Source organism: Thamnophis elegans, chromosome Z, assembly GCF_009769535.1.
Source record: "Thamnophis elegans isolate rThaEle1 chromosome Z, rThaEle1.pri, whole genome shotgun sequence".
In the NCBI taxonomy this organism is placed as follows: Eukaryota; Metazoa; Chordata; class Lepidosauria; order Squamata; family Colubridae; genus Thamnophis; species Thamnophis elegans.
Window position 1 is genome coordinate 82,977,260 of NC_045558.1, and position 15,662 is coordinate 82,992,921.

General features: G+C 37.3%; 1 protein-coding gene across 1 annotated transcript in view; it reads left to right on the forward strand.

Moving 5' to 3' along the window:
- The first annotated feature begins 5,557 nt into the window (after positions 1-5,557).
- FRRS1L (ferric chelate reductase 1 like) overlaps positions 5,558-15,662 on the forward strand; it is a 49,030-nt gene continuing 38,925 nt past the window's right edge. The window contains exon 1 of the mRNA XM_032238253.1: positions 5,558-5,767. Within this exon, the coding sequence (XP_032094144.1) occupies positions 5,569-5,767 (199 nt within the window). The 5' untranslated portion in view covers positions 5,558-5,568. The remainder of the gene's footprint in view (positions 5,768-15,662) is intronic.

The window sequence follows — 15,662 nt, forward strand, 5'->3', positions numbered from 1 at the left end:
TAATTGTGATCATTTTTGTGGATATTTTATCCAATTGATTAAGCAGTTTTGTGCCATGAAATTTTATTTCATTTGATATTATTTGTTGTTATCATTATTATCATAAGTTGTTATTCAGGACATCCAGAGGCAAATATAAAATATGACGTGGTATATTCTTTTAATGTTGGTAATTTTCAACTAATGCATAGAAACTCAGAATCAGAATAGAGCTGGAAGGGACCTCAGAAATCCAGCCTTCTGCTCAAGCAGAAGATCCTATACCATTTCAAATAGGTGGTTGTCCAGTCTCTTCTTTAAAAACTTCCAATGATCCCAAACCCTCTGCATGTCCATTTTTGCAAAGGGAGCAGAGTTTCGGTAGACAAAAAATTCTGTATTCAGTGTATAATGTGCATCCAGATTTTCACTTTCTCTTGGGTGAAAAAGATACATCTTATACTCTGAAAAATACAGTACTTTACAAGCTGGCAGCAGAGCTGCTTTTCAAGTCAGAAGCAACCCCACCCCTACTTACCCACTGGTCCTGGATCATGTGGCTGCACTGGCGAGATCACCACTCAGTCAGCTGGTCCTCCCTAGCACCCTTCAACCTTACCTTCAGCAACAGTGGTATGATCAGAAGTGCAGCTCAACTAGTGAAATAACTAACCAGAAGTGCAGCTGGAGTGGATGCTCACCGGCAGATAAGGCCAACAGTGAGGGGCAGGGTGAGGAGTGGGGCTGAATCCCACCACTCTGGGCTGGATACTTTGCATTGGCAAGGCGTAGTTTGAGAATCGGTGTCTAAAACCCTTATGACTTGTGACTGAGCTACTTAAGAGGCCATCTCTCAGCCATTTCTACCTGTCCAATTGGATCCAGCAGAAAGAAAGCTAAAACTCCCTAGTTTTTCCCAGAGTACATCTGTAGTTATGCTAATAGTTGATTTCGTCTGGCAAGATTTTGTCTGTAGGTGAATAAATATAAAGGAAGCTAGTCTTAAGTAACATCCTGTGCTATTCTTGGTTCTCGGGCCTACCATTTTATGAAGTACATCACCTTAGAGTCACATAGAAATAGTGAGCTATAGAATTCAAATATACAAATAACAATCCATATTCGTGTATGTAGGGAGACACTTTCTTAATTATTTCTGGAAATAGCTTATTTAATTGCTTTTTGGATATTGAGAACCTTCAGCATGGCGCGTTTCATTCCACTGAAAATTTAGAAAAGCATTTAAAATTTATTCTGAAATAAACAGCAAAAAGAATAATTAGATCATTGATTTTGAAAAGTTATAAACACCCAAAAGGCTAGATGGATCAGAAATAAAAAATTAAAAGTAATTATAAGAATTCTTCCCATGGGTTGTTTAAAATTATGTTAAAACATATGAAGATTGTAAAGGCAAGGCTAAGAAATATTCATGTAGGAAAATGTGGAAAATGTAGAAAAACATACTATGAGGAGACTTGAAGGATGGACACTAGAAGCAACCAGAAAGAACTAAAGATATAATTAAGGGGCAAGAGACCCAGTAATACAGAATGGAGAAAGTGTGTTAACTTTGGAAGAATTCAGGATTCAGGGAGGACAAATATGCACATTTAATAAACAACACACATTTCTTTTATAACAATAGTCAACTTTTGTAGAACACAATTTTCCTTTATTGTATGGCAAGTTTCCAGATTTAACAATTTCCAAATTAATAAGTATGTTTTTTATTTCTTTTTCTTAAGCACAATGCCCTTGAGAGCAAGCCATATGTGTGAAATACACTGGGCAATATAATGAAAAATACTAGCTAATCAAAGACATTTATCTTATTTTTGCACAGGTGCATCTCAATTACTGGGATTAATGAATCTCAAAAAATGGGTTCACTGTTTATATTTTCACTTCTCAAAATATTTTTATAGCAAATATGGTAATTGATTCTAGATAATGAAAATGTTTAAATATACATTTTACATGTATATTAATGAAACACATAAATTTATGGTTAATGTCACAAAATAAATAGAAAACAAAATAGAAATTAAACAGTTTTATTGTAGATTCGGGCATTTCAACCCCTTGTCCTATTTTAGCGTTGCTATGACCATGCTCATATGATTAAATTACATCAAAATTTTGATGATAATATAATCCTCTTGTTTTGAAAAAAACTTGTACTGTTTTCCTCTGATGGAATCTCCCCCCCCCCCACCGTTTTGCACACACAGATATTAACAATGTTTAGACATGGTTAATATTTGTGTGTGCAAAATGGGGGAAAAAGATTCCATCAGAGAAAAACAATTATTAACAATGTCTAAAATCCTAATTAATAGGGACATGGTAGCTCAGTCACTAAGACATTGAACTTGTCGATCAGAAAGATTGGTGGTTCGAATCCCTAGTGCCGCATAACAGAGTGAGCTCCCACTACTTGTCCCAGCTTCTGCTAACCTAGCAGTTCGAAAGCATGTAAAAATGCAAGTAGAAAAATAGGAACCAAGTTTGGTGGGAAAGTAATAGCGTTCTGTGTGCCTTTGGCGTTTAGTCATGCCAGCCACATGACCATGGACACATCTTCTGACAGTGTTGACTCTTCGGTTGTGAAACGGAGATGAGCACCGCCCCTTAGAGTCAGAAACGACTATAACATATGTGTGAGGGGAACCTTTACTTAAAATCCTAATTGTTACTTCGCATGTGCTAATTTGGGTTGTATTAAACATGACCAACAAGCAATGTACAATTCATACTAAATCAAATGCTGCATTATTTGAATTCATACTACCAATCACCTGTGATTAGTCTTCTCCCATCCCAATTCATAGGTTGTCCTGAAGGTATTTACAAAGAATTAATAATCACACTACAGCAACTTTTTTTGATTCTTAAAAACAAACTAAATGAAATGAGTACCTTCAACAGATGTCACCATCATTTACATGAATTCGGGGATTTGATCTTTAAGAAGCCAAACCAATTAGAAGAATATTTAACACTGGACACAATGTTAAACATACCAATTTGCTCTCTTTGAATTTTTGAAAGTATTTGATAAAATAGGATAGAAATTTTAGAGTCATTTCTATAATTAACCAACCACTAAACCGTACTCACTTGAGTTCTTAAATGCTTTGGATCTGAAGGCAAAATGTGCTTCACCAATATGCATGCAATACAAATGAATAACTTGCCAGGTTCTTAAGTTAACTATGTAATCATGGAAAAATCATGTTTGATTTAAGGAGTTTCAAATAGTACTTTTGTCTAGACACTCTGAAGCACCTTCCTGCCTTTGATCCAAAGAACTGCTGGGTTGTATGCAATTTTTTTTCAAAAGATCCATTTTTTTCTATTCTGTTTAATCCCAGAGATATTACATATAACACATTAGAAGATGATTTCAGAATATTAAATAAAACGCATAAACATGACAGATGAAAATCCAAACAGCAATATAATTCTGATTTGGCACTTTAAAGTGCATTATGCATTAGCAAAGCTGGACATTTCTTTTGATAGATTTAAGGTTTGTTATCGTTCAAGAGATACAAAGGTACATTCAGGAAATTAGTAATTTTATATATAATTACTAGATAGAAATGGCATCAGTTGAAGGAACTTAATTATGGCCCTTTGCAAGATCAAAATATAACATATATTTATTTATATAAATGGTTTGCTTTGTTTCCCCCACCAAGATTTATAGAAAGACGGTAGCTCCGACCATGCTTTAAGCCAAAAACACCAGCTTGAAGATGGTGAGTGAGACCTCACCGAAATGTTGCCAAGACAATCTCAATCTTACACGGGAAAAGATCCGAATACAAGACCAGAATACCTACACTCGTGAAAATCTATGAATGTGTGTGTGTGTGTGTGTGTGTGCATGTCATGGCATCTTATTATTGTTTGATAGAATATTGACCATTCTTAAGATCCTAATTTCTGTTTTAAACACACCAAATTCCTTTGTAGATCACAGAGTGTTCAATGTCTGGAATGCGTTACTCTACTCTGGTTTCATCCCCAAACCCCCATAACTTTAACCTTAGACTGTCTACTGTTGACCTCACCCCATTCCTAAGAGGTCTGTAAGTGCATCAACATGCCTACCTTCCCTGTCCCACTGTCCCCATTTATTCGTATCCATTTCCTGTATTCATAATCATGTTTATACTGGTATTTGTTATCTTACACATGCTTGACAAAATGAATTAAATTTAAATTAAATTAAATTAATGGTGAACGTTTGCAGTGAAACCAGGAGCCAGCAAACAGATAGTACTTCAAGATTCTTTTTTGGATAAAGAGGAGGAGACTATAAAACAAAGGTCTCTGGCAGATTTTAAATTCTAGGAGTCAATGAAAAGTCACTTTGCCCAAGCTGCAGCTTGGAGCCTTCAAGTAGACACTTTCTTAATTATTTCTGGAAATAGCTTATTTAATTGCTTTTTGGATATTGAGAACCTTCAGCATGGCGCGTTTCATTCCACTGAAAATTTAGAAAAGCATTTAAAATTTATTCTGAAATAAACAGCAAAAAGAATAATTAGATCATTGATTTTGAAAAGTTATAAACACCCAAAAGGCTAGATGGATCAGAAATAAAAAATTAAAAGTAATTATAAGAATTCTTCCCATGGGTTGTTTAAAATTATGTTAAAACATATGAAGATTGTAAAGGCAAGGCTAAGAAATATTCATGTAGGAAAATGTGGAAAATGTAGAAAAACATACTATGAGGAGACTTGAAGGATGGACACTAGAAGCAACCAGAAAGAACTAAAGATATAATTAAGGGGCAAGAGACCCAGTAATACAGAATGGAGAAAGTGTGTTAACTTTGGAAGAATTCAGGATTATTTGGCAGCAGTGCACTGAGAAATTTATCTTAAGATCTACTATAAACATAAGTTTAAAAGAGGAGATGGAAGAGGATACAATTGAGAATCTGAATTGTGGTTATGGATTTAAAAAGACAAGATACAAGAAAGGTAATACAAATGAAACCAGCTGATTTCACAATAACTAAACAGACACACATAATAAATTAGATGAGTGACTTGGATAACTTACTTCCTTTGGATTAAAAAAAGATATATACTCATTAATTACTATCAAATATGCACAAAACTGTGTTTGGCTGTTTCTCATGGAATATAGACAAGTGTACTTCAATATCACTTTTAGCCTCCCATTTCTGTGCCTGCTATTCCCTTCCATGGAAGCATGGTTTCAATCTCAAATATGTCTTCCTCTGCTGCTCATTTGGTTGCATTGCATTGATTTCAGTGATGTCCAATTATCTTGACTACCAATAAGTACATAGCCATAGCCATGTAGATACTCAAGTAATAATTAGGAAGTGTTTTGCAACAAAAAGGTCATCCTTTGCAGCTGAAGCTTGGTTATGACAGTAAGATCTGATGCTAATACAGTAGTTCGGTTGAAGTCTTGCAAAGGGTGGAGTAGAAGAGCAGAAGAGGGGTGGCGACGCGCAAGAATCTATCAGGCTTAAGAACTGCCGCCATGGCCGCATTTGCAGCAATCTTGTCGTGGCTGCACTGGTGCAGCTTGTGGATGCTGCTTGTGGCCGCTTCCGCTGCTTCCTCTTGGGCCATCGCTGCGGACGAGAGCACCGGCAGGGAGACAAGATCTATACAAGGCCGCGAAACAGATGCAAAAGGGAATCAGCCCGATGAGAAGCATCAACCTCACGATTCCTCATATGGCACTTTCGCCAGCGAGTTTTACGATACGCGTTTCCTCTCCGACGAGGGTGAGAACCTATCCAAATTGCTCAGAGATCTAGAAGCACTTCAGAGGGAAGGCATAAGGGGAAAATTGAGTTATCTAATTTTACTGGACTCAACGTGTTACGTCTCTATTGCTGTTGAAAAGGGAATTGTGGCATTATCAGGTACCGGCTGCAGTGGGGGAAGGGCACTCCGTATCATGATCAAAATTCTGACTTGCCTTTTGGAAATCCTTGACTGTTTTGGGGAGGGATGAGATAAAACGGGATAAATATGTTCGATTCAGCATGTAAGGGTATAATATATGGTAGCGAAGTTTCCTCCATTTGAGATAAATTGGTTTCCCGGAGCGAAGCAAAGGAAACGATTTTCTGACAATTTACCGTTTCCTCTACCCCATTCCTTTCCCCAGACTCTCAATTTCTAGTGGCTACCATGGAAACAGAGGCTGTTGGAATGCAAGCATGTTGTTATCCTAAGAATATTCTCTGATCTGAAAATCCAGGGTTGGTTAATAGAACCATCTTGTCAGAATAGCATACATCCCCTTAAAAATTTTAAAATATGAGATATATATGCAGAGTATAAGTTATAAGCATTAGGTGAAACTAATCATATAGAGTGCCTGCTTTCTGTGCCTGCTTCAGTATGGTTCTGAAGAATTTAAGTTTGCTTGCTCTAAATAAAGGGAAAGCCAGTATGTTCAAATTATTGTAGTGTACATAGGGTGAATGGGGAGATTGTTCAATTCTTTTTGACCAATTAGATCTGGAATTCTTCTGTATTCATAAATTTAAGTCCAAAAGGGAAGTGGTAAAATTGGGCCACCTTGCCAAATAGGAAAAACTTTTGCTATTTATTAGTTAAATCTGAGTAGACTCTAGCAGAGCGTGGCATAGGCATCAGTACAGCTAGTCCTTGTCTTGCCATCATAATTGAGCCTAAAATTTCTGTTGATAAGTGAGACATTAAGTGAATGTTGCCTCATAACTTTTCTTGCCACGATTATTATGTGAATCCCTGCAGTTGTCAAAATTAGTAACAAGGTTGTTAGGTGAATTTGGCTTCCCCGTTGACTTTGCTGGTCAGAATGTTATAAAAGGTGATCACATGACTCCAGGACATTGCTATCATTATAAATATGAGCATGAATCATTTGCCAAGAATCTGAATTTTGATCATGGGAATGCTGTGACGGTCATAAGTGTGAAAAACAGTCATAAGTCATTTTTCAGTGCCATTATAACTTAGAATGGTCATTAAATAAACTGATGTAAGTCGAGGACTATGTGTATTCTGGCTCACAAGGTCTAAATTAAAGATTCTAGCTTGCATACGATAAATATGAATATACTTGGGGTAAAACCTGGCTTCAGAATAACTTTTTTCATCCTGGCCCATATGTATTCTGAGGGCCACACAGATGCACTTTGAAATACTTGCAAAGTGATTTTTGTAGTACTGTTGCATTTAAAACACGAGTTTTCTCTTATTTTAAATTTGATTTTTCAAATTTATTACTAATAATTTATCATAAGCCTTAACCTTCAGGAAAAGCCTCTTTTAGAGACTAGGACTGCCAGGAAAGCATTTGATACATTGTAGATAAAAGTTTCATTTTTGGCTATTCTCAATTCTCCAAGAACAAAGTAAATGATCATGCCCAACCTTGAAAAGCACTGAAAATATATCCTGATACCCAATCTGATGTTTTTTCCTTTGCATGTATTTTACTTTTATTCAGGATACAATACTCTTTTCTATTAATAAAAATGTAATATAATAGATATAACAGAGATATCTATTATGAAATAGTTCTGCAGGGTCATCCCTAAAGTTCCTTAGCTTTTCCTGAGTGATTCTTTTTCCAAAAGTTTACATAGGATACAAAGTGATTTTCTTTAAAAATTATATAACATACAAGGTGATTTCATTCTGATCAATAGTAAAAAATTGGTTGAACATGTAGAAGTAGTTGGAACCTTTGGCAGAAGCAACCATGTACCGTATATACTCGAGTATAGGCCGACCCGAATATAAGCCGAGGCACCTAATTTTACCACAAAAAACTGGAAAAGTTATTGACTCGAGTATAAGCCTAGGGTGGGAAATGCAGCAGCTACCGGTAAATTTCAAAAATAAAAATAGATACCAATAATGTTTTTGAATATTTATTTCAAAGAAAAACAGTAAACTAGCGGTGTATTCAATGAAATACTTCACTCACCTCATGATGCTGATGTCCCGCTGTGATGATGATGTCCCGTGCAGCCGTGGGAGCGATGTCCCGCCTCCTATGACACATGGCACAGTGATTCCTATCATTGGATCACTGTACCAGAGGAGGTGGGACATCGCTATGTGGCTGCTTGCCATAACAAGGAGGAGGTGGGACATCATTGCAGAGCGGCAGGAGGGGGAGGAAGGGGAATCGTAAGACAGCCCTGCATTACATTAGAACGTGAGGAGGGGGGATGGTGCGGTGCGCGCTGCGCGGCAAACTGACACAGAGGGAGGGGAAACTCACAGGGGCACTGGGCCATTCACGAGTGTCACCCAGCGGCATGGCCCCGCCCCTTTTTCTCCTCCATTTCGGGCAAATTTTTCACTGACTCGAGTATAAGCCGAGGCGGCTTTTTTCAGCCCAAAAAGTGGGCTGAAAAACTAGGCTTATACTCGAGTATATACAGTAATCCTGAGTTTCAAGATACAACAGAAATTGACATTCTAACATAGTCGTACGTGCATTTTTTAGAAGAGCCAGTTTCAACAACTATTGTTGGATTCCACAGACAAAAATTCCAGGGCAGAAAATTTAAACTTTTCAAAAAAAGGAAAACCCCACTTTGGTACCATATCAGATTTTTTCCCAATCTTCTGGTATTTCCCCTGTGCTATGTAGCTTTGTAATATTACATTCAGTGTCTCCAATATTATACCTGCCAGCTCCCTCAAAACCCTAGGATGTAAGCTATCTGGCCCAGGTGATTTGTATTCATCCAAGGTGGAGAGGTATTTTCTTACTAAATCCTTGTCCATTTTGCTTGTATATATGTTCTCTACCACCACCACCCCAAATACTTCACTTGGAAGTACCATTGGATTCTTCTCTTCATATTGACAAAGAACCTTTATAGAATATGGTTATTCAGCAGATGAAAATCATCTTGGAATAGGATCATTTATCTCACATTATTCAGTTTTATCAGGAATGTGGCTACAGTCAACTTTATCAAATGCCTTACTGAAATCTAAGTATATCCATAACATTCTTTTGGTCTAGTAATCTAGTCATTTTGTAACAATGCAAAAGAAAACAATTTGCCTGCCACAATTTATTTTTAACAAATTCTTACTGGCTTCTAGTAATTACCATGTTCTGGCCAACAAATTGGATGGGTGGGTGGGTGGATGGGTGGGTGGATAGATGGATGGATGAAAATCCAAATGCCTAGTGATCTTTTCTAGGATTTTTCTAGGTATTAATGAAAAGCTGATTGTTCTAGGTCAATTTCCCCCCCCCCACACTTTTAAAGATAGTTAAAGTGTTAGCTTTTCTCCAGTTTTCTGGAACTTCTCTGGCACTCAATGAGTTTTTGAAGATTACAATCAGTGATTCTGAGATTGTATTTCAGTTTAACACACAGGGATGTAATCTGGTCCTGGTGACTTGAAATCATTCAAAGCTACCCTCACCTATTTCCTTGCTTACTTCAAATGTAAAATAGGAATTAAGCTGTTCAGCCTTTACTCCCTGTTGTCCATAACCATCTCACCATCTTCTTTAACTAATTGACCAACTGTTTTCTTGATTCTTCTCCAATTCTACAAATATCAAAAGAATCATTTTTTTACTTCCTGTGGGAGGAGCCTGTCGCCGAGGAGCTCAACGGAGCCCCTCTTAGAGTACTGGTCTGTATATCTAATTAAGATCAATAGATATCATCCCTTTCTGGCAGAAAGGGACAGGCAGAAGCTCAGGTGTTAGGATTTATTCGTAGTTCACAGCCCTTTTCCTTTTTTTTTTGGGCTGCGAACAGAGAATAGACCCAGCGTAACTGAGCTCTTATCTCCAGCCAGTTCTTCGCAGCTGCCTTTTTGCAGCCCTAGACAGCCGACTCCCACACTCAGGACAATGATAAATTGTTTTTAAGATAATACGAGCGGGTCTCGCTTCTGTGATGTGTTTTTTTTTTTAACTATCTAAACACCAGCCTTGTTCTTCCTTTGAACTTCTCTGCGCAATTGGGATACAAAATGGCGTTTTTACTGTGTTGGTGATTGAAGACGTAATTAACTGGCTTTATTTCCCCGGAGACTGCTACTCATTAATGAGCAAAATCTACAAATAATTTATGGAGAACTGACCAGCTGAAGACACTGTTTATCTGTCTATTCTCAGATTTTATCTATAATGTCTCCCAGGTCTAAACAGGCAAAAAAATCCTCCCCCCTTGTGCTTAAAGAACTTGTTACCAAATCGCTGCCTTTGTCTCCTACGCCATCTACTGGAGATTCTTTGACACAGGAGCTTCTCTTTCAAATAATTAATGACTTTAGAAAAGAAATTAAAGAATTTGTGTTGGATTTATGCGATAAAATACAGACCAAAATTGCCCAGATAAATGCGAATATGTTTGAAGTCACGTCTACTTTAACAGATTATATTGAAGAAATGGAGACGAAATTGGAAACTTTGGAGGGGGCTAATTTTAATTTGACTTCTAATATCCAAGCATTACAACAAGAGATTACAGATACTCAAACACAACTTACAATGATAAATTATAACAGAAAGGCGTCTGCAATAAGAGTTAGAGGACTGCCCGAAAAGAAAGGAGAGAACTTGAAACAGACGTTTGTAGAAGCTTTCAGTCAAGCGGTGGGAGGTCCGGGACTCAATTTTGATTGGAATATTCGAAAAATCTATCGCCAGAATTCGCGTGTAGCAGAGCAACGACAGCTTCCAAGAGACATAATTATATACTTTTTCACAAGAGAATCCAGAAATGCGATTACTCAAAAATTTTACAATAACAGGCTCCGAATAGATGGCCATGATTTGTTTGTCTTTAAAGAGATCCCGCTCCAGATGCTGCAAGCAAGGAGAGGTTATACTTTTTTAACCCAAGAACTTAGAAATCGTCAAATAAAGTATAAATGGGAAGCTCCAGTTGGAATCACAGTTACATTTGAAAATCAAAGATTTCGTATTAATTCTGTTTCGGAAGCTCGGGACTTTTATTATAAAACTCTGAAGGCGGGGCTTCCTGACTCACTTGGAAACGCGGAAGGACAAGGTGAAGGAAAGATAAGCAGCAAGTCACTTGGTTACAAGAAGGAGGGAGTTGTTCTCCCCCTACTGGAGAGGCAGAAGAGCGGAAACTGAGGATTCAGTCATATTTTCAAAGCAGCGGGACACGTGGTTATAAGGCAGAGGGTTGCCTTTTCTTTCCGGAAGGGCAGAAGAGTAAAGAATATAGACCCAGCGACGTCTTTAAAATACTTTCTAAGCTTTTGGACTGATTAAAACTTTAGGATTTCTGTTTGGTATGAAATGGTAAAGCTGTGTACTGATGAGGAATGGAAAGAAGCATTGCTTATTCTAGACAGATATTATACGGGACTTTTACAAGACTTATTTGAATTTCAATCCAAACTGCGCATGAAGTGTTTTCTGTGAGGAAAGTGGGACTAAGATTTATTTGAATTGCGGTTTGGGATGAATGGAGTTGGGAAGAGTGGGGCAGAAAGGAAGGTGGAGCGGGATATTGATGAAGGGATCTTGGGATTGAACGAACTGGTATGGATTTTGGGCACACATTTTACGAATTTACATGTCTGAAGTATAACATAAAAAGCTCAGGATTTTAAAGTGAAGAGCGAGATCCTAATCTTATGCAATTTGGGCTTGGGAGGAATGGAGACATGAAACGAAGGATAGGAAGATGAGTAGCGAAAGTATGAAGATAAATTGATTTTTGTATAAACTAATATTTGAATATAAGGTTAAGAAAGGCTATCTGGAGAGTCTACAGGAAGATGGGAGTAAATATCAAAGAAGTAAGGGACGAGGACAAAATATAAATGGAATGATTCACACTGTTTAAATTTTAAGAATGATGGGAGGCTGAGCATAATGCAAAAGATTTTTCAATTTTTTTTTATTTACTTTTTTGTTTTTCTTTTTTTTCTTTTTCGGAGTGTTCTTTTTATTTTATTTTCATTATTATTGTTAATAAGATATTTTGAAGGTGAATGGTACTGAACTGTGCCGGGTGTGTGACCTGGGAAGTCGGAGGGGGTTAGGGAGGGGGGTTCATTGGGGGTGGGTGGGTGGGTGGAGATATAGTTTCAATATATAGAATAAGAAGAATACACTTGTATACTGTTGTTCCTTATCTTTTCTTTTTATTTTTCTCTTTTTTTTTCTTATTGCTTTTTAATAGAGAAATGCACCATAGTGAGAAGTAGAGGAAAGGAAGAGGGAGAAGTAAGGAGGGAGGAAGAGGGGAATGTAAGGAGGATGAGAGGGGAAGGAGGGTGAGGAAGGCGAGAAAGGAAGATAGGAGGGGAAAGGGAAGTAGGAGGGGTGATCGTTGGAGGGAGAAAGGAAAGTTGGAGGGGGAGAAGAAGGGGTGTATGAAAGTGATAGGTTGGGTTTATGAGTTGTGTTTAGGTTGGGGTTTTTTTTTTTTTCTTACTATTATATTATTATTATTGCAAATATCCCGTATATAAGTGAATGTACAAAATTGAAAATGAAAATGAATAAAACATTTAATACAAAAAAAAAAAAGAATCATTTTTTCAGTTTTTCGATATTCATTGCAAGGTTCAGATTATTCTGAACCAAAACTTTACTCACTTTATCGTTACAGGTTTGACCTATTCTCAAATGCTGTTGTTCTGCTATATGTTATTCTTTCCATTTTTAACAATTGTCCCTTTTGTTTTTCAGTCTATTAGAAATATTTTTTTAATGCAATCACACTGGTTTCATGAGATAGCCCCCATTTTTCTTCCTTTTTGGTACTATGTGTGTTTGGGTGTTAATTATATCATTTTTCAGAATTTCCTCAATATTTTTCTGTTGCAAGGTTTTAATCTATGGAAACTTTTGTAGCTTTCTCTTAGCTCCCTTGAAATCTAGGACACAAATCTGATTGTCTTAACCTCTTCTGGCCAGTACTGTGTGGATTCAATTATCATTCTCTCCCAAGGTCACTTCAAGTTGTACTCCATCAACTATTTCTTCCTTATAGTCCATTAAATTCAATATAATTTAGCCCTTAATTCAACGGTGCCCAACCCCCAGGCCATGGCCCATTCAGAATCAGGCCACTCAAGCATTGTGTGAGCGTGTATGTGCAGCTCCACTTGTGCAAGCTGCATGCATGCATACCACTCACACGGAATTATCCCCTCTCTACATACCCCCACCACTGGTCCACCAAGTCTTAATACATTGCTCCACTTTTATAGCAGTAATAGCAGTAGACTTATATACCGCTTCATAGGGCTTTCAGCCCTCTCTAAGCGGTTTACAGAGAGTCAGCATATTGCCCCCAACAATCCGGGTCCTCATTTTACCCACCTCGGAAGGATGGAAGGCTGAGCCAACCCTGAGCCGGTGAGATTAGAACCGCTGAACTGCTGATCTAGCAGTAGCCTGCAGTGCTGCATTTAACCACTGCGCCACCTCGGCTCTGGATGAAATTGATGAAATTTGATGAAATTTTCTGCAAGATATGCTAAAAGCCAACTGCCATCCCCCAGCCGCTATAAAGCTTGATTTCATTTTATGTCAGAATAGTTGAAATCCACCATTATCTTTAATATTTGTAATACAGAGATGAAATAGAGGTCAGATTCTACATTTCTGCTTTTGTATGAGCTACCAGCAATGCAATATGGCTGAGTTTGCATAAAACAGCACCATTTTTTCATGTTACTGGTTTCTGGTCTGTGGTTATGTTTTTCCTGATACTATTCCCGCATTGTTGATGCCACAAGTAAGAACATCAGGCAGCATACAACATCTGATGTTCTGACTAATGTACAATACTTATACATTTTATTTGTTATGTGTATTTCTGATTTCAGTTCTTTAATTGGTTCTTTTCTCCCTTAAAAACCACACTCTATATTAGCCTTGCTGCAAATATAGAAGCCATTCTTTCTGAAATTTGGTTAGACCTCTTTTGTGAATATATGCTGTTAATTCTCCAGATTTATGTCATCAATCTGATGTCATCAGTAACTTACAGTATCTCTTTTCCAATTTGTGCTAAATTTATTATCCTCATGACTATGAGCATGTATTTTAGTAAATTATGATTTTTTTAAAAAATGTTTTTGAACAGGGATCCCCAACCTGTGGGCGTGGTCCACTAGTGGGCCTTGGGCGGGGGGAGTTGCAACTGGACCATGGGAACAGCCAACAAGTGGACAGTCACTTGTGCAAGCAGTGGGTGAGTGCACACACTCTCCATTTAAGTGAGTGGCAGGCGTGTCTGCATGCCACTTGCGCAAATTGAGTTCCACGCACATGCACACACTTGCCGCTCATGTGGCAACCATTCCCTCTTCCCCTGTGCCAGTTGGCAAAGCCAGAAACATTGGGGAACTCTGTTTTAGAATTATTCCTGGTAAGAAGAATGGTTTCATTTTGAATTTGATTTCTAAAATTTTCTGAATAGTATTTTATATTTCTTTTCAGTATATCTGATTCTTTTACATCCACTACAAATGGTTAAATCACTCTCTTTCCTGGCATTTATAACTATTGAAATATGATTTGCCTATTGTGGCAATTATTGGTGAAGTCATACTATCTATAAAATATTTTTACACCAGTTTTCTCTTAAATTGTAACTTGGATTACATTCTATAGATTTATTCTATAATTTTCCAATTGAAATTTTGTGACTATTTCTTTACATTTTACCATCTATTCTATCATTGCTTTTTAAAATTTGTTATATTTGCTTGCATATTTGAGTTTGTCAAATATTTTTTGTTGAAGGTGTCCCTCATTTTGGAGGTAAGGTTTCATTCTTCCAGCATTTGTAAATGCATCAACTATGGCATCTTCTGGGCTTCACAAATTAATTCTTTCTGTGTCTTTAGTCTATCCATGGAATCTGAATGGATTATCTGCATCTAGGTTGTCCTCAATTAATGACCACTCATTCAGTCAACATTAAAAGAATGATAGTACCCTAGCAACCACTTGGGGATGTGATTGCCATCTGGCCACTTGACAACTGGCATATACTTGTGAGATTGCAGTATCCTGTGGTCATGTGATTGCCAAGCAAATCTGTGGGAAAGCTGAGGGGACAGGTGGCAAATAACTTAGGAAAGTCTCTCCCACCTGTGCACTTACTTCCACTACTACACCCCTGCACAGTCCCTTTATTTATATTATTCTGTTTGCCAGCCATCTCGCTGCAAGGTGACTCTGGGCAGTTTACAACATTAGAAGCAATAAGATTATATGTATGTATGTATGTATGTATGTAAGGTGTGTGTGTGTGTGTGTGTGTGTGTGTGTATGTGAGAGGGGAGGAGGGAAGGAGAGGGAGAGAGAATAAAAATACAGGTTATGATTAAAAGATGTGACAGGAGGAAGCAGAATATACGGAGTGGGGGTGGGTGGGATTTATAATCACATTGCTTAGTGATGGAAATCCCAGTCCCAATTGCCATTGTAGTTCAAGGAGTATCTTGAATGTATTTAATTTTAATTTCTTACTATAGTAATATTTACATAAAAAGTCATTATTGTAAAAAAAAAATCTAGAATCTGAATTGGTACCTTTTGAAAGTAGTTTTTAATACATTTGTCTTAATAATTACAATTTGTCCTAATCAAGAAAATGTTACATTTTTATTAATTGTCTTGATATATTT